The sequence below is a fragment of the Phyllopteryx taeniolatus genome, chromosome 3 (genome assembly GCF_024500385.1).
Source record: "Phyllopteryx taeniolatus isolate TA_2022b chromosome 3, UOR_Ptae_1.2, whole genome shotgun sequence".
NCBI lineage: Eukaryota > Metazoa > Chordata > Actinopteri > Syngnathiformes > Syngnathidae > Phyllopteryx > Phyllopteryx taeniolatus.
Window position 1 is genome coordinate 3317138 of NC_084504.1, and position 21330 is coordinate 3338467.

Below are 21330 nucleotides of genomic sequence, written 5' to 3' on the forward strand. Positions count from 1 at the left end.
CTTACAGAAAACGTTTGACCTCTGTCATTGCCAACAAACTGTATATAACAAAGTATTGAGATGAACTTTTTTTATTGACCAAATACTCATTTTCCACCATAATTTGCTAATAAATTCTTTCAAAATCAGATCGTGATTTTCTGTATTTTTTTTCTCATTTTGTCTCTCATATGTGCGATATACCTATGATGAAAATTACAGGCCTCTCTCATCTTTTTAAGTGGGAGAGCTTGCACAATTGGTGGCTGACTAAATACTTTTTCGCGCCACTAAGTATGTATGATTTTTGCTGATATCTGAATGAAACGGTCTCAGTATCAGCCAAAATTCAAGACTGCAATATAAGTATCGGAATCCGAAATGAAAAAGTTGGATCAGGACATCCCTTGTTAAAACACTGTATGATCACACTGTAATATTTAATTCATTTTGTTTTGTAAAACAAGAGTAGATAAGATAAAATATTTCATTAATATAGTCAAACAGAGCTGCTCGGAATGCAAATATATCCATGTCATTTCACCATTGTTCCTGTCATACTGTGTTGCTTTTTGTTTGCACATTAAGGACTACCATTTTTGTGTTAATTCCTCAAAAAAAAAAAAAAAAAAAAAAAAAAAAAAAAAATCCTTTCTGGAACAGTGAACTTAGTCAAAATTTTGAACTTCAGAACTTAACTAGTCCATTTTTGGAGTGGTGAACTGAACTTGAACTAGTTAGCGAAGAAAATAAACTTTACCAAACACTGATCCTGTATTATTTCATATTGCAATAAATCTCACAGGTTTTAAAAAAATTGCATGTCATTTATTTCCAATATTGTGCAGCCCTAGTTAGAAGTGTAAAATTCTAATGGAATCAGTCAACTGCACCCAGTGTTCGATTCCCACCCCTAAGCAATACAGCACCATAGTGCTTTTTTGTGGCCTAAAACACACGATACAGGGCAAAATTGAAAATCAAAATCTTAAAAAATGTTTGAAAAGTTTGTTTATCCAAACGTACCTCCTCCAGCTGCAATTTGAACACGAGTTGGCCGTTTTCAAGAGCACAGCGAGTTCAGCGCACAAGCACAGGGCTAATTTACATTTGATTTGCATGCATCCTGGCACATGTAAATTAGCTCACGGTGCCAGTCCGTTACTTCCGATATCCGTTAAATTGGGGTCCGTTAAAACTTGGTTCCACTGTATATTCAATTTAAATCTTATTTCCGTGTTTTACTTTCCTGCTCAATTCTGATCATCTCAAAGCCAGTTATCGCACCTGTAGTAGTCCACAAAAGTGGTTTTTGTGCCATCTATCAGAGTGAAGGTGTCTTTGGGTGATTTGTCCCACTCAATGGCATCGATGCGGTAAGTCCGGTTGTTATAGCGGGTGATAATGATGCCACCAATAAATTCTTTGGTACATTCATCTCTAAATTTTTCTTTGCTTTGCTGATACAGGATGTTCCTGGCAGAAGGAAACATTTCAAACGTTAGTTTTAATTTGCATGCCCAATTTTTCTGCCATTTGCTTGGGAATTTACAAACATTGTGCCATTCTTAAAATACAGTAGACTCTCAAAATTACAGTTTAAAAGTAACAATAGAGAATTCAAGTAAAATACCTTTATTTAATGTCGGACCATTCAAACAAATATCCATAACACAAATGAGGGCCAAGATGGGACAACGCTGTGATCTAACTGTTCTTTTTCTATTTTCATTTGCTTACCCTTTCAAAAGGCTATTGGAGTTAAGCCAAAGATGAAAATGGAGAAGTGATTTAAATGTTCATAAAAGGTAAGCTTAAAACGCTACACATTTCAGATTGCATTAGACTTTGAGGGTCTCAAGCAACCATTGTCATAATAAAAGTTTGGGCTATGATACTGTAATTTAATGTGTCATCAAATCTCAAAAGCTTTTCAGCATAAATGTCTGTACTGTTTTTTAAAAATGTACTACTCTCACAGCTATTGTGCCTTTTTCATTTAGTCAAAAATATTTTTATTTACCTTTCAAATTATTTGTAAATTTGTTTTGTATTACTGACTCTGCATTAACTCACATGACATCCAGCACAGAGTCATTCCGCAAGACTTTGTGAGACACATCGACACACAGGTACAGACCTCCATCTGTATGTTTGATACATGTTGAATAGCCTGGCCACACCTGCAGTCTACAAAACATTAACATGCAATTTGTTGACCAGTTTTCAACAGGACTGATCAACAGGCAACAGATCAATGTACGACTTACCGATGTTTGCCAAGAACTATTGCACCTTCAGGATCATAATGATTTCTCCCTACCAACTTTAATCCAAGTATTTTCATGATCCTTGAAAAAGAAGAAAAAGAAACATGAAACACATGAATGTATTTGGAAACAAAAACAAATTTAAAAGCATACCTCCTGAGCACAACATTGTAGAGTGGGATGCATAAATCACAGGTGGGTGGAAACATCTTTGTCATCTGTATTTGGATTTTGATTTCTTCATTGTCTGTTCTTCTCAAACTCTTGAGAACCACCTCCTGTGCATTAACCAAATGTTACTTTAACACAATGCCACAAAGTTACAGTTTAACGATATGAAAAATCTCCAAATTGTGAAGTTCCGACTACGAGGAGGGTTCACAACTATTTCAGGTAGGGCGCGGCAAGGCGAGAGAAGTAACAATGCCATCCATCCATCCATTTTCTGAGCTGCTTCTCCTCAATAGGGCTGGAGCCTATCCCAGCTATCATCGGGCAGGAGGCGGGGTACACTCCGGTCCTCAGAACTGTGAGGCAGACGCTCTAACCAGTCGCACACCGTGCCGCCAGAGGATAACATAATTGACTTAATTGAATGATTTATAAAATCTGAGCTGGCTCTCTCCAATACTCCCCTTGGAATACAACAATAACACCGCTTGCTGGGGTCCCAAGCACCCACAAGGCTGCAGCCCAAGATAAGTGGTACTTTGTTTCCTGGAGTTTAAATAGCTCGTGCTTCGCTCCGCATGGAACAGGTATGTTCGCTACAACGGAAGACTGGAAGACTTCGAACAGGATTATACGAGCGACACGCTAGCAAAGCAAAAAGTATGTACAACCATTCGAAAAGTTCTGAAAGAAAAGGACATCTGCTTCCAGACACTTCACGCTGCACAAATCCGTGCTCACCTTAGCACAGGCCGTGTAATTTACGGAGACGTACAGGAAAAATCCGCTGAAGACAAATTAAGCAATCTGGAAGACAGTAGAGTACAATAAGGCAAAAACAATTTTCTTCACGCAGAAATTTTTTTATTTACACTGCTCAAGTACATGTGCTTTTTGCAGATGATGTGGTTCTGTTGGCATCATCAAGCCGTGACCTCCAACTCTCACTGGAGCAGTTCGCAGCAGAGTGTGAAGCGGCTGGGATGAGAATCAGCACCTCCAAACAAGACCATGGTCCTCAGTCGGAAAAGGGTGGCATGACCTCTCCAGGTCGGGGATGAGATCCTGCCCCAAGTGGAGGAGTTCAAGTATCTTGGGGTCTTGTTCACGAGTGAGGGAAGAATGGAACGGGAGATCGACAGGCGGATCGGTGCAGCGTCTGCAGTGATGTGGACTTTGTATCGGTCCGTTGTGGTAAAGAAGGAGCTAAGCCGAAAGGCGAAGCTCTCGATTTACCGGTCGATCTGCGTTCCTACCCTCACCTATGGTCACGAGCTGTGGGTCGTGACCGAAAGAACGAGATCCCGGATACAAGCGGCCGAAATGAGTTTCCTTCGCAGGGTGTCCGGGCTCTACCTTAGAGATAGGGTGAGAAGCTCGGTCATCCGGGAGGATCTCAGAGTAGAGCCGCTGCTCCTCCACATCAAGAGGAGCCAGATGAGGTGGCTGGCGCATCTGATTCGGATGCCTCCCTGGTGAGGTGTTCCGGGCACGTCCCACCGGGAGGAGACCCCGGGGACGACCCAGGACATGCTGGAGAGACTACGTCTTTCGGCTGGCCTGGGAACGCCCGGAAGAGCTGGATGAAGTGGCTAGGGAGAGGGAAGTCTGGGCGTCCCTGTTAAAGCTACTGCCCCCGCGACCCGACCCGGATAAGCGGTAGAAAATGGATGGATGGATGCTCAAGTACATGTTGATATACAACCCAAATTCCAATGAAGTTGGGACGTTGTGTTAAACAAATAAAAACAGAATACAATGATTTGAAAATCATGTTCAACCTATATTTAATTGAATACTACAAAGACAAGATATTTAATGTTCAAACTGATAAACTTTGTTTTTGGCAAATAATCATTAACTTAGCCTTTTATGGATGCAACACGTTCCAAAAAAGCTGAGACAGGGTCATGTTTACCACTGTGTTACATCACCTTTTCTTTTAACAACATTCAATAAACGTCTGGGAACTGAGGACACTAATTGTTGAAGCTTTGTAGGTGGAATTCATTCATTCGGGAACGTGCAGCGCTTCTGTCTGGATGAACTCGAAGTGTCGGTTTCCTCTTCGAAGAGCACAACCCATCGCCCAGGTGTGAGGGAACCGGCCGGCGCGGCGGAACTTTTGGCGAGGCAGCGAAGTCCGCCGAAGTGAAACGCGTCCTCCTCTTTCTACTCGGCTAACCTCGCTAGCCGCCGAGCTAACGTGCCGCCAGCTAGTTGGTCACACCGCGGCGGAGGGAGCTCCTCGTCGGCGGCGCACGAAGTGACCGAATTTGCCGGCTCCGTCGAAGACGAAGCCCAGCCGCGCACAGGCAAGTGTTATCATGTGTGCCAATGGGCCTCCACCTCTGACGACTGGGCCTCCACCACCACCGACGGCTGGGCCGCCACCACCACCGACGGCTGGGCCTCCACCACCACCGACGGCTGGGCCTCCACCACCACCGACGGCTGGGCCTCCACCACCACCGACGGCTGGGCCTCCACCGCCACCACCGACGGCTGGGCCTCCACCGCCACCACCGACGGCTGGGCCTCCACCGCCACCACCGACGGCTGGGCCTCCACCGCCACCACCGACGGCTGGGCCTCCACCGCCACCACCGACGGCTGGGCCTCCACCGCCGCCGGCTGATACGGAAGCTGGCAGCGTAAAGCTATATGCAAACATTGCCAATAAAAGAACAGGGGGCTGCCAAACCCCGCAATACTAAAGCACTGGAAATGGAGGGCGTTCCAAACCGTTAATAACTCTAAATTAATATGGGACTCAACACGTAAACCAAAAGGCATTCTTTGTGCACACTTAAATATACGAAGCATTTTAACGAAAAGTGATCAGGTCAATCACCTTCTCACTGACTCAAATATTGACTTCCTCTGCCTATCTGAGACATGGCTCCATGAATCTTCGCCCTCAGCAATACTATCTGTACCTGGTTATAAAATGTTTAGAAACGACAGAAAGGGTTCTTAGGGAGATGTTATGATTTATGCCAAGGACACTTTTAATTGTAATGAAATACATGTTACAGATGAGAATGGATTAGAATTTCTTGGACTAACTGTTTCTTTGTCACAACAAATGCCTTTTATTCTTGTAGTTATTTATAGGCCTCCCTCATCAAATGCCGCTTTCTATGAAAAGCTGGAAATGTTACTGAAACAACTCAATCTTGCATAGATAATGGGTGACCTAAATGTTAATTGGGAAGTTAACAAAGTTAGGAAAAAATTGAAAAGGGTTATGGATGATATGGATATGATTCAGGTTATTAATGGCCCTACGAGATTTACAAACTCCACCCGAACTCAGATTGATCTAGCCTTTACTAATAGGCCAGAAAGGATCTTGAAGCCATACAATATGCTCACAGGATTGTCTGATCACAATCTTATAATGGTCACAAGAAAATTAAATAAAAAGCGCTTCAAACCCTTGGCCACAACTGAATCCAATAGGATACCAAAACATGAACAACAAAATTTCCAAGATTCTATCCAAGAAGTAAACTGGGATGTATTACTCGCTGGTAAAAATTTAGATGAGGATTGTTCTAAATTTGCCAACAAAATACAAGAAATTATTATACAATTTACACGGATAATTAAACTAAAAGCTAGAAAGAATGGCCTGCCTTGGTTAAACACATTTATTCTGAAACTGAACGCGATCATTCCTTGAAGTTGTCGGTGAAATCAGGATACAATAGACAGCACTTTATTTCACTGAGAAATAGGGTAGTGAAAGAAATAAGAAAATCTAAAGCTGACTTTTTCATTACTGCTCTGAATAGTGCGAAGGAAAATTCAAAAATAACCTGGAATTATATTAAAAAACTATTGGGTGATACACAAATTAACAAAACAAAACTAATGCAAATTAAATTAAATGGAAACATCCTGACGGAACCTCAAGTGATGGCTGATGCTTTTAACAACTACTTCATTGAATCTGTGTCAGAAATCTCTTCTATGTTTGCAGTAAAACAAAGGAAGGAATACCCTGCATTGTCTGCAACGCAGTTCTTTACTATTACAAATATTACTGAGACCAAAGTTATCGATTGAATTCATTCACTCAAACCATCTAAGGCAAAGGATGTTTTTGGAATGGACACGAGCATGCTCAAATATCTAGGTTCAACTCTTGCTACTCCTATTGCCTCAATCATTAATCTTTCAATTTCATCTGGTCACTTTCCAAAGGCCTGGAAATCTGCTATTGTTACCCCTGTCTTTAAATCCGGTGACTCAACTTCTCTGAATAACTACCGACCTATAAGCATTCTTTCGGCCATTTCCAAAGTTGCAGAAAAATGGGTGTCAGAGCAGATTGTCCATTATTTAATCAGCAGCTCCCCCTCTCTCCACGCCATGCAGTTTGGTTTCAGATCCAAGCATTCCACTGAAATGGGTACATGCCTCTTCATTGAGAAAATAAAATCTTCTCTCGACAAGGGTGGAGTTGTAGTGGCGGTGTTCTTGGACCTCAGGAAAGCTTTCGATACAGTAAATCACTCTGTTCTTCTTACCAAGCTCTCAAAATTTAACTTCTCTCGCAAAACTGTGAGCTGGATTGAATCATATCTGCATGACCGAACACAATCTGTATCAGTTAACAACTGCAGATCAGAGTCTCTTAGGCTAACCTCTGGAGTCCCTCAGGGATCAATATTAGGCCCCCTTTTATTTAGTCTTTATATCAACGATTTGCCCACTGTTTGCTCTGAAGCAGAGTGCGTAATGTATGCAGACGACACAGTTTTCTTTGTTCATGGTCGCTCCAAAGATACTGTTGCTGCTAAACTCACTAATACAATGTCCTGTGTCACAACTTGGTTGCAGGAGTGCTGTCTATAGCTAAACGTTTCTAAAACTGTAGGCATGTATTTCACTAAAACAAATAGAGTATCACCTGACCCCGACATACTTGTTAATGGAGAAAAAATGCAAATTGTCAGCCAATACAAATATCTTGGGTTAATAATAGATTCACAGCTTTCCTTTAAAGCCCATATTGACAAATTGTGTAAAAATATCAAATTAAACCTCGCAAATTTTCGTGCAATTCGGAATGAAATGTCAACTGAAGGTGGAAAAATTTACCTGCATTCAATGATTCTTAGTCACTTTAACTATTGCATAACCAGTTGGTCCCAGGCTGGTCAGAATGCAAAAAAAACATTGGAATTAAAGTGATGGATAAAAAACCAAGGCACTATCATCACTGTGCAATTTAAAAAAAATACAGTCTTTTAAACTGGGACAGTCTTCACATATTTGCAGATTTAAATTTGATTTATAAAGTACTGCATGATTTGGCCCCAGCTCCTCTGGCCGAGTTCATCAGCCAAAGAAACAGCTCTGAGCGTGTCACTCGAGGCTCTGTCAGAGGTGACTGTCTCATTCTTCTGCGCCGGAGCACTTTCAGTAAGTCAGCCTGGTCAGTGAGGAGCGCTGGTGAGTGGAACTCAGTACCTGAGGAGGTTAAACTGCTTACAACATACAAGGCCTTCACAAAAAAACTGAAAATGTGGCTAGTTAACACCTATAGCTGCCAACACTAAAAGACATGTTATGTTGTTTTTTTGTTATGATCAAAAAAATTATGGTTTTATTCTCTCTTAATAGTATAGTTTGATTATGTATCCTGTATTATATTGTCTTGTAGATGTATTTTACTGCTTTTTTACATCATGGTCAGGGGACTACAGATGAAAACTAGCCTACTGGCTAATTCTGGCTTTTTTAACCATGTGTACTTCATGTGTTTTATGAAATTGCATTGTCCCCTTTCAAAAATAAACTGATAAACTAAACTAATTCTGACTGCTTTAGAAGTCAAATATCAATGTTAACTGGGAGGTCTGGCACTGAATGAGTTAGATACCCTGAATGATTACTAAATAACAGAAAGTTACAGAAAGTAGCTGTAATACCATTTTAAATGAGGCAGCAACAGCAAATTTTAAGAACAAGTGTCAAATAGGGAAAAAAGGCGGTGGTATTGCTGTTATTTTTGAGTCATTATTTCAGTGTAAAGAAATTACACTGGGTGATTTTAGCTCTTTTGAATATCTTTTTTAGTTAAAGGTGACCCAAAGGTTATTGTTTTAATCATTTATAGACCTCCATGATACAACAGAAAATGCATGGAGGACTTTTCAAAATTGCTGTCAGTTATTTGTACAACTATTTTGTCATAATGGGAGACTATAAATAACATGGAAAAAAAAATCTAAAGAACGCTCTGCTCTACAAGACATATTTTACCTCTCTCAACATTACGGTCCAACCCAAACTCAAGGTCACATCTTAGACCTGGTCATCTCTAAGGATGTTGAAATTCTATCAATTGACATTGAGGATATGGCTATTTCTCACCTTTTTTTTGTGTATTTTTTTGAATTACAGATTCTTCCAAAAGTTCAGACAACCTCTAAGTCTATTAAGAAAAGGTACATAAATGAGAGTACCGCCACTAAGTTTATGGAGACCATAGCTGTGTCACAAACAGTGAACGGTGAGAGAGTTGATGAACTTTTGGATAATTTCACCTGGAAAATCTCAAATGTTATGAATGCTGTCGTTCCTATTAAAACTAAGACAATCTTGAGGCGACCAAGAACACCTTGGAGGAGCACTATGATGGTAAAAATCTCTATATCAAAGTGTAGGAAAGCAGAACGTAAGTGGAGAGAAACTAAACTCCAACTTGACTATGACCTCGACAAACAAAGTCTTTGTAATTTTAACCAAGAGTTAGTCAGGGCTAGACAGCAACACTTTTCTGAAATCATCAGTAACAACTTCAACAATACTCGCACTGTTTGCTGTGGTTGACAACACCCCCCAATAACAGATAGCTCCAGAACTCCTAACAGCTGATAAATGCAATGAATTTGACTTATTTTAGTGAAAAAAAAATACAATCCATCAGGTTAAATATCAGCAAAATGATACTACATCTGAAGCCACCCTCAAAAAACTCCATTACCATGTCAGAATTTGATAGTTGACAAAAAAAAAAAAAAACTGTACAGGAAACGGTTCAGCAGCTGAAACCATCAACGAGCTGTCTTGACTGAATACCATCTGATATTTTCAAAGCTATTGCGAAGTCTGTCCTAGCTGATTTGCAGCAAATAATCAATTACTCACTTCAGTCAGGCGAGTTTCCTCTCTTAAAGTAGCTGCCATTAAGCCTCTTAAAAAAATGGAACGCTGGACGCTTCCATGTTAGGAAGCTATAGACCCACCTCAAATCTCCCTTTCATAGGCAAGATTGTTGAGAAAGTTATTTTTAATCAACTCAGCAATTTCTTGAACTTAAATGGAATTTTCGACAAATTTCAACTCATCACAGTACAGAATCTAATCTGATCAAAGTGCTAAATTATATAAGGTTGAATACTGACTCGGGAAAGGTGTCAATTCTGGTCTTGTTGGACCTCAGTGCGGCTTTTGATACAATAGATCATAATACAGTGGGTACAGAAAGTATTCAGACCCCCTTAGATTTTTCACTCTGTTATATTGCAGCCATTTGCTAAAATCATTTAAGTTCATTTTTTTCCCTCAATGTTCACACAGCACCCCATATTGACAGAAAAAAACAGAATTGTTAAAATTTTTGCAGATTTATTAAGAAAGAAATATAAATATCACACAGCCACAACCAAGTATTCAGACCCTTAGCTCGGTATTTACGAGAAGCACCCTTTTGAGCTAATACAGCCATGAGTCTTTTTGGGAATGATGCAACAAGTTCTATCTTGGTCTCATCAGACCAGATAATCTTATTTCTCATCATCTTGGAATCCTTCAGGTGTTTTTTTTTTTTTTAAGCAAACTCCATGCGGGCTTGCATGTGTCTTGCACTGAGGTGAGGCTTCCGTCAGGCCACTCTGCCATAAAGCCCAGACTGGTGGAGGGCTGCAGTGATGGTTGACTTTCTCCCATCCCCCGGCTGCATCTCTGGATCTCAGCCACAGAGATCTTGCGATTCTTCTTTACCTCTCTCACCAAGGCTCTTCTCCCCCGATGGCTCTGTTTGGCTGGGCAGACAGCTCTTAGAAGGGTTGTGGTCGTCCCAAACGTCTTCCATTTAAGGATTATGGAGGCCACTGTGCTCTTAGGAACCTTAAGTGCAGCAGAATATTTTTTGTAACCTTGGCCAGATCTGTGCCTTGCCACAATGTCTCTGAGCTCTTCAGGCAGTTCCTTTGTCCTCATGATTCTCATTTGCTCTGACATGCATTGTGGCTTTCCTAATCAATTCCAATCAGTATAATCAAACACAGCTGGAGTCCAATGAAGGTGTAGAACCAGGTCAAATAGTGGAGCACAGAGTGTTCAAGGCAAACATGGTGAAGCAGCATTTAGCTGCACACAAATGGAAGAAGTTGCCAACAGAAGGGACATCAGCCCCAAGTGTGAATGTTTTTAAGTCCAGGTTAAAAACTCTTCTTTTTTTTCCCTCATGCTGTTTTAGAGCATTTACACTTATAAATATTTCTTGCACTGCACGCTGGTTTAATTGTACTTCCCCCCCCCCCCCCCCCGCTTTGTTTTGAATGTTTATAAGCTATTTTTCTCTTTGTTTTTAAATGCTTTTAATTAATGTAAAGCACATTGAGTTACCTTGTGTGTGAAATGCGCTATATAAATACATTTCCTTTGCTGAGCTGCTTTGCGTGCATGTCCTCCTAAATTCTTTGTGATACCTACATCCTTCACTTGGAGGGGAAGGTAGAGTATTGAACCATCAAAAGCCATAACTTCTCCTGTGGTCGAGCGGTGATCTTTCATCATCGCAAAACGCATTGACATGGATTCAACATTTGGTCTGAAAAACAATGGACATACAAATTTTACAAATATTTTCTCTGACACATGCAAACACATTTGTGCTGTGTGATGTCATTCCCTTTTATAGGACCAAGGAAAAATAGGTCACATCAAAAGTATTACATATAAACATACCACATATTGGACAGATTTAGTACTAGGAAAGTACAGACATAATTAAGCTGTTTGTTACTCCTACTGTACATGTATCAGAGATACGTAGTTTTGACAGAATACTGTAAACAAAGAATAAAGATCAGTCACCCTTGAATGGACTTAAATGGTCATAGGACATCATTGTAGGATGATAAACACGCACACATTTACTATAGGATTTTTTGTTGATGGTCTGCTGAAGAAAAAAAAGTCAGGAATCAGTGTTACTTACGTAAATGTCACATGGTACTGATAAACGGCTTTGTTCTTGCATTGAATTGGAATATGATTGGAACCAATCGTTATTGGAGTTCCTTTTGATCCAGCCTTGTTGAGTGGCTCACTGATTAAGAAAAATACACACAAAAATAAAATTTTGATTCAACAGCACTGGGGGTTGATTTAATTGCCCAACACAGTATTTTCCATAACCTTCATTAAAAATATTTTAAAATTTAAAATGTCTTTCACAATCGAATAGGTTTTGTGAGGTAATGTGTGTTATTATCTGAAAGCATTGGGATGTATACAAAAGCTAATTCGGTGTTAAACCTCCATATTAAAGGTTTTGCTTGTTAAAAAACAGCAAGCAGAATGGAGAAATTGCTCTCGTGTGCCAGAAGTGACAAACAAAAACTCGGAATGCAAGATACCCGTTTTCTGCAACTGATAACTTGTTGCTTTGTCAAACCGATAGCAAAAACAGATATTTATTTAATGGTTTATATCAGGGGTCTTCAACGATTTCCAGGCCAAGGACCCCAAACTGATGGAAAGCTGGAGCAGGGACTGCCTACTTATTGTAATTTCTCGAGTATAATACGCTCGAGTATAATGTGTACTGCCAAAATTGACTCCAAAAATCAGGAAAACCCTTATTCCTATGTATAGTAGAAACCCATGACTTCCTATCCATTGATATAGTTCTATGCAATAAACGTTAGAGAGATGATCCTCTTTTAATTTGTTCTTCTAATCAATACTGTTGCGAAAGTGTTAATACTAAGGCTTAATTGTTCTTTAACAATGCATTTAAATTTGTGGCGCACCCTAGTATTTAGTTTTCACACTGCAGCTTTATGGAAGTAATTTCCACCTCCAACATGACCCCTGGCACATCAGCCGGCTTGCACAACGTACTGAAAGCGAGAGGTCATGTGCCCGGATTACACGTTCACTCATGGTGCTAAGATTATATGAAAACAGACATGCAAAACACCAAAGGCATGAAAAAGGTGGAGGGGAAATTGATTTTAACATAAATTAAGAAATCTGGAAGACTGAATAGGACAAAAAGGAAATATAAACACATTTTCTTCACGCAGAAAAACATTTACACCGCTCAAGTACATGTTGATGTACAACCCCAATTCCAATGAAGTTGGGACGTTGTGTTAAACATAAATAAAACAGAATACAATTATTTGCAAATCACGTTCAACCTATATTTAATTGAATACACAGTTAATAATTGATAAATAAAAGTAGCGACATTTAGATTATTGTAACGGAGTAAAAGTACAGTTACTTCTTAGCCGTGGCCCAATGGTTAAGATCATCGCCTGCCACCATGGGGTCCTAGGTTCAAGACCACAACCGAACCTTCCACCAACATCTCCTGGACCAACGGCTGTGCTGTCCTTGAGCAAGACACTGATACCCCAAAATGCTCCCCGGGCGCTTAAATTACCCTCTACTCCAGTGTGTTCCACTAACAAGTGTGTGTTCACTGTGATGGGTAAAATGCAGAGACCAAATTTTGTGTGCATGCATGCATGTTCATGACAATAAAGATGAGGATTCTTCTTCTTCGTAACAGCAGAAGCGGCGGAATAATATTCACAATTACATCTGTGTATGGATGTGTGGGATGGATCTAGCTGCCAGAGTTCAAGGAGTACGAAACAGCCTATGACGACAGCGACCCCCCCGGGAAAAACTAATCGGATCTTTTCGATTCATGTAAATTATTTTGAGTTCAAAATGGCGAAGTTTGCCGAAAGGCAACTGATTTCCAAGTATGATAAAAAAAACAACAACAAAAGCTGCAGAGAGGGGATAAACACACAAGCTCGATTAACATTCACATTATTACATCTATATATGGTATTAGGAGACTTAACTGACTAAAAAGAGCATTTTAACAACTATACAACTTCGCCAGACGCTGGGAAATCCTGATAGGGAGATATCAGATCAGATGTTTTAAGTCATAGTTGACGTCGTCATGGCGGCTTGCAATCAGAGGATGTCCCAGCGTGCCTAGAGCCGTTGCATACCGTAATTTCTCGTGTATAATGCGCATTATTTCCCCCCCTCAAAAAATGTCAAAAGTCAATGGTGCGCATTATACATAAGTGTAGGGGGAAATGAAAAAACGTTCCCATTTTATAAACGTATGCCGCAATCTAGTGGTTATGAAAAAGCTGTACACTTTCATTCTAATATACCAACGCCATTTAGTGGTTATGAAAAAGGTGTAGCCTACACTTTCATTCTAACAAACCAACGCCACCTAGTGGTTATGAAAAAGGTGTAGCCTACACTTTCATTCCAATATGACATATGACAGGGGTATGTACGTATGACTGCATATATGAACAGTTGTGCTCATAAGTTTACATACCCTGGCAGAATTTGTGAAATTTTTTTATTTAAAAAAATAAAATAAAATAAATACGACTGATGACTGAACAACAACAATCAATTTCTTTATGGTTATGTTTTGTTTGATAATGTTCTTCTGAAATGATTGACTGTTTAATTTGAATCCCATTAAAATACAATTAAATGGGTTTCATCTGGTCCTTCGTGTTTTCTTCAAATAATTGTACCCATCTTACAAATTATGCCTGGGTAATCAAACATATGAGCACAACTGTTTACTCATTTACTAAATAAAAATAGGGCTGTGAATTTCGAACTAAGAGCAAGTAAATTAAAAAAAGTATTATGTGTTCAAATAAAGTGCTTAACTTCAGAATAATTCTTTGAAAAAAAACCCTAACAAAATACAGATAATACTTCGTTTTGATCATATGGGTAGAAGCAACATCATGCATTATACATGGGGAGAAGGATTTTCCAGAATTTTGAGGTCAATTTTGGGGGTGCGTCTTATACATGGGTGCGCATTATACCCGAGAAATTACGGTAGTTAAAATGCTGTTTTATGTCAGATGGGCCCCTAATTCCAAAGTTGTAATAATGTAGTAATAAAATTCTAAGTTAATGATTATTTGATAAAAACAAAGTTTATCAGTTTGAACATGAAATATCTTGTCTTTGTAGTGTATTTAATTAAATATAGGTTGAACATGATTTGCAAATCATTGTATTCTCTTTTTATTTTTTTAACGCAACGTCCCAACTTCATTGGAATTGGGGTTGTATATAATTGTGTTTTATATCCAACTGGTTGTATAATAAAATGCCTATTTATTCAATATAAATGTAATAATTAGTGGTGTGACTTCAACGTGTTTATCATGATTACTTACAAAAAATTAGTGCGTGAAAAGTATTGACACATTTTCATCGCAGTTTGCTTTCCAAAGAAACCAGAAAACTGTCAGTGCACAATTTTCTGGTACACCGATTACACTGACGCATATGTCAGAGCCAATTACAGAACACCGCTCGGGTTCTGATCGGGGGGGGGGTGTTCCTCCCACATCGTATTCTGTGCTCATCATGGATTGTCCATAACGAACACCATGTTCAAGCATAAGGGTGTCCACACGTGCACTTGGCACCAGGACACCCTAGGTTGCAGTTCGATGATCGACTTAGTGGTTGTGTCATCGGACTTGCGGCCGCATGTCTTGGACACTTGGGTGAAGAGAGGGGCAGAGCTGTCAACTGATCACCACCTGGTGGTGAGTTGGCTCCGATGGTGGGGGAAGATGCCGGTCCGACGTGGCAGGCCCAAACGTATTGTGAGGGTCTGCTGGGAACGTCTGGCAGAATCCCCTGTCAGAAGGAGTTTCAACTCCCACCTCCGACAGAACTTTGCTCATGTTCCGGGGGAGGCGGGGGACATCGAGTCCGAGTGGACCATGTTCCGCGCCTCCATTGCTGCGGCGGCCGACCGGGGCTGTGGCCGTAAGGCGGTTGCTGCCTGTCGTGGCGGCAATCCCCGAACCTGTTGGTGGGTGCCAAAGGTGAGGGATGCCGTCAAGCTGAAGAAGACGTCCTATCGGGCCTTTTTGGCCTGTGGGACTCCTGAGGCAGCTGATGGGTACCGGCTGGCCAAGCAGAATGCAGCTTTGGTGGTCGCTGAAGCAAAAACTCGGGCATGGGAGGAGTTTGATGAGGCCATGGAGAAAGACTTCCGGAAGGCTTTGAGGAAATTCTGGTCCGCCATCCGGCGTCTCAGGAGGGGGACCGGAGGATGTGTTCCAACTACAGGGGGATCACACTCCTCAGCCTCCCTGGTAATGTCTATTCAGGGGTGCTGGAGAGGAGGGTCCGTCGGGAAGCTGAATCTCAGATTCAGGAGGAGCAGTGTGGTTTTCGTCCTGGCCGTGGAACAGTGGACCAGCTGGCAGGCAGCTGGCTTCGGGAGTATGGGGTACCATACCCCCTGATACGGGCTGTTCGTTCCCTGTACTACCGGAGTCAGAGTTTGGTCCGCATATCCGGCAGTAAGTCGGACTCGTTTCCGGTGAGGGTTGGACTCTGCCAAGCCTGCCCTTTGTCACCGATTCTGTTCATAACTTTTATGGACAGAATTTCAAGGCGCAGCCGAGGCGTAGAGGGGTTCCGGTTTGGTGGCCTCAGTATTGCCTCTCTGCTTTTTGCAGATGATGTGGTTCTGTTGGCTTCATCAAGCCGTGACCTCCAACTCTCACTGGAGCAGTTAGCAGCTGAGTGTGAAGCGGCTGGGATGAGAATCAGCACCTCCAAATATGAGCCCATGGTCCTCAGTCGGAAAAGGGTGGCGTGCCCTCTCCAGGTCGGGGATGAGATCCTGCCCCAAGTGGAGGAGTTCAAGTATCTTGGGGTCTTGTTCACGAGTGAGGGAAGAATGGAACGGGAGATCGACAGGCGGATCGGTGCAGCGTCTGCAGTGATGCGGACTTTGTATCGATCCGTTGTGGTAAAGAAGGTTTAAAGAAGAAAGGAGTAATCAAGACTGGGGCAAGAAAATGATCCACTCATGCAGGATATAGCCAAAAGGTGAAATTCAACGCTGGAAATGATCTCTCATCTACTGAAGAATCAAGAGGGTGCTTTAGACAAACAAACAAGAAAGTCATTAATAACTCCATCAGACCTGCAAAAACTAGAAAAGCTGGTGACTTTTGTTGAGCCATGCTGGTAAATAAAACCGTTTAATGGCAATTATGGTTTCTTTAAAAAAAACTATATTTGACAGTTATTTTGTAGCTTAATACTGTAATTTCTCGTGTATAATGTGCATTTCTTCGCCAAAAAAATCTCAAGTCAATAGTGCGCATTTTACATAGGTAGAGGAGAAAATGAAAAAAACTTTCACATTTTATTAATGTATGCCGCCAGCTAGAGGTTATGTAAAAGCTGTACACTTTCATTCCCACATGCCACCGCCACCTAGAGGTTATGAGAAAGGTGTATACTTTCATTCTAATATGCCACCACCACCTAGATGTTATGAAAAAGGTGTAGCCTACACTTTCATTCCAATGTGACAGGGGTACGTATGACTGCATAAATGTACATTTGTGCTCAAAAGTTTACATACCATGGCAGAATTTCTGAAATGTATTTTTTTTAATTCTATTTTTTATTTTATTTTATTTTTTTTTATTTTTTTAAATACAACTGATGACTGAACAACAACCATCATTAATTTCTTTTTGGTTATGTTTTGTTTAATGATGATGTTTTTCTGAAATGGTTGACAGTTTAATTTGAATCCCATTAAAATCAAATTTAATGTTTTTCCACCTGGCCCTTCATGTTTTGTTTAAAGAATTGTACCCATCTTACAAATTCTGCCTGGGTCATCAAACATATGAGCACAACTGTGTGCTTTCTCATTTACGAAATAAAAGTAGGGCTGTGAATTTCAAAATAGGAGCAAGTAAATAAAAAGAAAATATTCCGTGTTCAAATAAAGTGCTTAACTTATGGGTAGAAGCAAAATCATGGTTTGTAAAAATGCACTATACATAGAAGTAGTTTTCCAGAATTTTTAGGTCAACTTTGGGGGTGCGTATTATACAGTGGGGCAAAAAAGTATTCAGCCACCAATTGTGCAAGTTCTCCCATTTAAAAAGATAGAGGCCTGTAATTTTCATCATAGTTAAGCCTCACCTATGAAAGACAAAAGGAGAAGAAGAAAAAATAAGTAAAATCCTGAAAAAAGAAGAAAAAATAAGTAAAATCCTGAAAATCACGGTGATTTTTAAATAATTTATTAGCAAATTATGATGGAAAATAAATATTTGGTCAATAGCAAAAGTTCATCTCAATACTTTGTTATATGCCCTTTGTTGTCAATGACAGAGGCAAAATACACCTGTGTGTGGTTGAATCATTGCTTAAAAAAAATCGTTACGCCCCTATTTTTTTTAATTAATGTTGTTTTGAACTTTTTTCCCCAAAAAAAGTAAAAGAACTAAATTTTTTCAGTTCATTATCACAGTCATTCCACAAGTTAACTCCTCTAACGCAGACATCTGTTTTATACTCCTAAAGGGTACAGGGGAAAAAAATTAATCTTACCGGATTGCCTCCATTTTCAACTCCTTTCCCGGTGCAATAGCTGAGGGGTCTTGCACATCTTGAATGATGGACACAGTTCCTAAACAGAATTGCCATTGAAAATTGTTATATTTCATTTTATTAGTGAGCGATCACAATTGCAGTATTGTAATTTCTCAATTACAACACATTCCATTATACCATGCACTCCATAAATTCCCAATTTTTGCCTGAAAAAGTACTTTACTCGAATAACACTTACCCAAATTTTACCCACTCTCTTAGACAACTCAAAAAGTAACTTTATTCAACGTTTTAAATCAATGAAATTTCAGTATTTTCACAACACGAGTTTCTCTCTCAAATGGATGCTGAACTTTGAACTACATTCGTTGAAGGGGAGCAATAAGCTCATTGATCATAATACAAATGGTTTCATTTGACATATTACTCATGCTCATTATTTGAACAACACACAAAATTTACAGATTACATAGATTATTAAGAATTATCTTTTGTATAATTTTTTTCTTTAATTGCTTTGCCCCTAAAAACCAAACAACGAGTCATCTAACCACAAATGTTTGCTTCATTCATGTTAAATTTTCTACCAGATTCTCTGCAGCACAATTCCTCAGCCACTGCAATCACATTTTAAACACTGATTAATCTTACTCTCACCTCCTTGAGCCTTCACTTTATCATGGTGGAGGGGTTTGTGTGTCCCAATGATCCTAGGACCTAAATTGTCTGGGGCTTTATGCCCCTGGCAGCGTCACCCATGGCAAACAGGTTCGAGGTGAGGGACCAGGCAAAGGACAGCTCAAATTAACCCTTATGAAGATTACCATAAATTGACATCAGTTTCCCTTGCTTGGACTGAGGTCACCGGGTCCCCCTCTGGAGCCAGGCACGGAGGTAGGGCTCGAAGGCGAGCGACTGGTGGCCGGGGACAGCCCGAAAGGGTCACACTTCCCATGGGCTCACCACCTATGGGAGGAGCCATAGGGGTCGGGTGCAGTGTGAGCTGGGGGGTAGCCGAAGGCAGGGATCTTGGCGAGCCGATCCCTGCAGATCCCTACAGAAGCTGGCTCTAGGGACGTGGAACGTCATCTCGGGCAGGAAAGAGCCCGAGCTGGTGTGTGAAGTTGAGAAGTTCCAACTAGATATAGTCGGGCTCGCCTCCACACATAGCTTGGGTTCTGGTACCAGTCCTCTTGCGAAGGGTTGGACTCTCTTCCACTCCGGAGTTGCCCATGGTGAGAGGCGCCGGGCAGGTGTGGGAATACTTATTGCCCTCTGGTTCGGCACCTGTACATTGTTGTTCACCCCGGGTGGACGAGAGGGGAGACTCCCTCCACCTTCGGGTGGGGGGACGGGTCCTGACTGTTGTTTGTGCCTATGCACCAAACAGCAGTTCAGAGTACCCACACTTTTTGGAGTCCTTGGAGAGGGTACTATAGAGCGCTGCCGCTGGGGACTTTGGTGTTCTGCTGGCAATGACCGTGAGACCTGGAAGCGTGTGACTGGGAGGAATGGCCCCCCGATCAGAACCTAAGGGGTGTTCTGTTATTGGACTTCTGTGCTCATCACGGATTGTCCATAATGAACACGATGCTCAAGCATAAGGGTATCCATATGTGTACTTGGCACCAGGACACCCTAGGCCGCAGTTCGATGATTGACTTTGTGGTCGTGTTATTGGACTTGCGGCCGCATGTGAGAGGGGCGGAGCGGCCAACTGATCACCACCATGTGGTGTGTTGGCTCCAACGGTGGGGAAGATGCCGGTCCAATTTAGCAGGCCCAAATGTATTGTGAGGGTCTGCTGGGAACGTCTGGAAGAATCCACTGTCAGAAAGAGGTTCAACTCCCACCTCTGGCAGAATTTCACCCATATCCCTGGGGAGGCGAGGGACACTGAGTCCGAGTGGACCATGTTCCACACCTCCTTAGCTGAGTCAGCCGACCCGAACTGTGGCCGTAAGGTGGTCGGTGCCTGTCGTGGCAGCAACCCCCGAACCCGTTGGTGGCCATCAGCGGTAAGGGATGCCATCAAGATGAAGAAGGAGTCCTATTGGGTCCTTTTGGCCTGTGGGTATCCTGAGGCAGTGTACGGCTGGCCAAGCGGTTTGCAGCTTTGGTGGTCGCTGAGCCAAAAACTCAGGCATGGGAGAAGTTTGGTGAAGCCAGGGAGAATGACTTTCGGAAGGCTTCGAGGAAAATTCTTGCCCACCATCTGGAATCTCAGGAGGGGGAAGCAGTGCACCACCAACACTGTATAGTGGGGATGGGGTGCTGTTGACCTCAACTCGGGACGTTGTGAGTCGGTGGGGAGAATACTTCGAAGACCTCAATTCCACCAACACACCTTCCCATGAGGAAGCAGATTATGGGGTCTCTGAGGCTGGCTCTCCTATCTCTAGGGGTTGAGGTCACAAAGGTGGTTAAAAAGCTCTTTGGTGGCAAGGCCCCGGGTGTGGATGAGATACGCCCGCAGTTTCTCAAGGCTCTGGATGTTGTGGGGCTGTCCTGGTTGCCTCTGCAACATCACGTGGACTTCAGGGACAGTGTCTCTGGATTGGCAGACTGGGGTTATTTAAGAAGGGGGACCGGAGGTTAACTACGTCACTACAAAACTCACCAAGACAGGGAAGCTAATTTAACACTTTAGCTAGCTGGTCAAACATTAGGTTTCACAGACTGGTTTGGGACAATAAAAAATAAAAATGATGTGATTGTGAATGTTATAACACAACTAAGTAACGCAGCTAGGGGTGGGAAAGTTTATGATAATTGACCGAACCTTCCGTTTTGATTCACATAGGCACGCAAACGTTTCTTTTTTCCCCCCCTCTCTCTCTCTCTCTCTCTCTCTCTCTCTCTCTCTCTCATGCACTATAGAGCAGAAAGTAGCATCTAAAATATAATGCCTCTGCTGGAGCGCAGAGGGAGAAAAACCAGGGAATGATGGTGGTCCTGGAGGGCCACACTGTCACGGTGGGCAATTTTTTTACATCCTTCACTTTGGCTGGAGGCTTACATAATTATTCTTATTGCATCAAAATCTGTGTTATGATTTATTGACTTATTCAATGCTATAATTACCTCATATCAAATATTCCAATTTGAAATAAATTGGATTAAAAAATATGGCATATTGAGAGTTATGGTCATAACAGTTTTTATTGTCTATAGAGGGCAAACA

General features: G+C 41.4%; 1 protein-coding gene across 6 annotated transcripts in view; it reads right to left on the reverse strand.

The window, feature by feature from the left end:
* Positions 1-21330, reverse strand: part of piwil2 (piwi-like RNA-mediated gene silencing 2) — a 101701-nt gene that overhangs the window by 46535 nt on the left and 33836 nt on the right. For 5 of the 6 annotated variants that reach the window (XM_061766507.1, XM_061766505.1, XM_061766504.1 and 2 more), the window contains 7 exons: positions 18144-18222; positions 11665-11775; positions 11157-11274; positions 2403-2527; positions 2250-2330; positions 2056-2169; positions 1267-1455 (listed from right to left, as the gene is read on the reverse strand). In XM_061766507.1, coding sequence (XP_061622491.1) covers positions 1267-1455; positions 2056-2169; positions 2250-2330; positions 2403-2527; positions 11157-11274; positions 11665-11775; positions 18144-18222 — 817 coding nt within the window. The remainder of the gene's footprint in view (positions 1-1266; positions 1456-2055; positions 2170-2249; positions 2331-2402; positions 2528-11156; positions 11275-11664; positions 11776-18143; positions 18223-21330) is intronic. The other variant, XM_061766506.1, reaches the window with a different exon arrangement.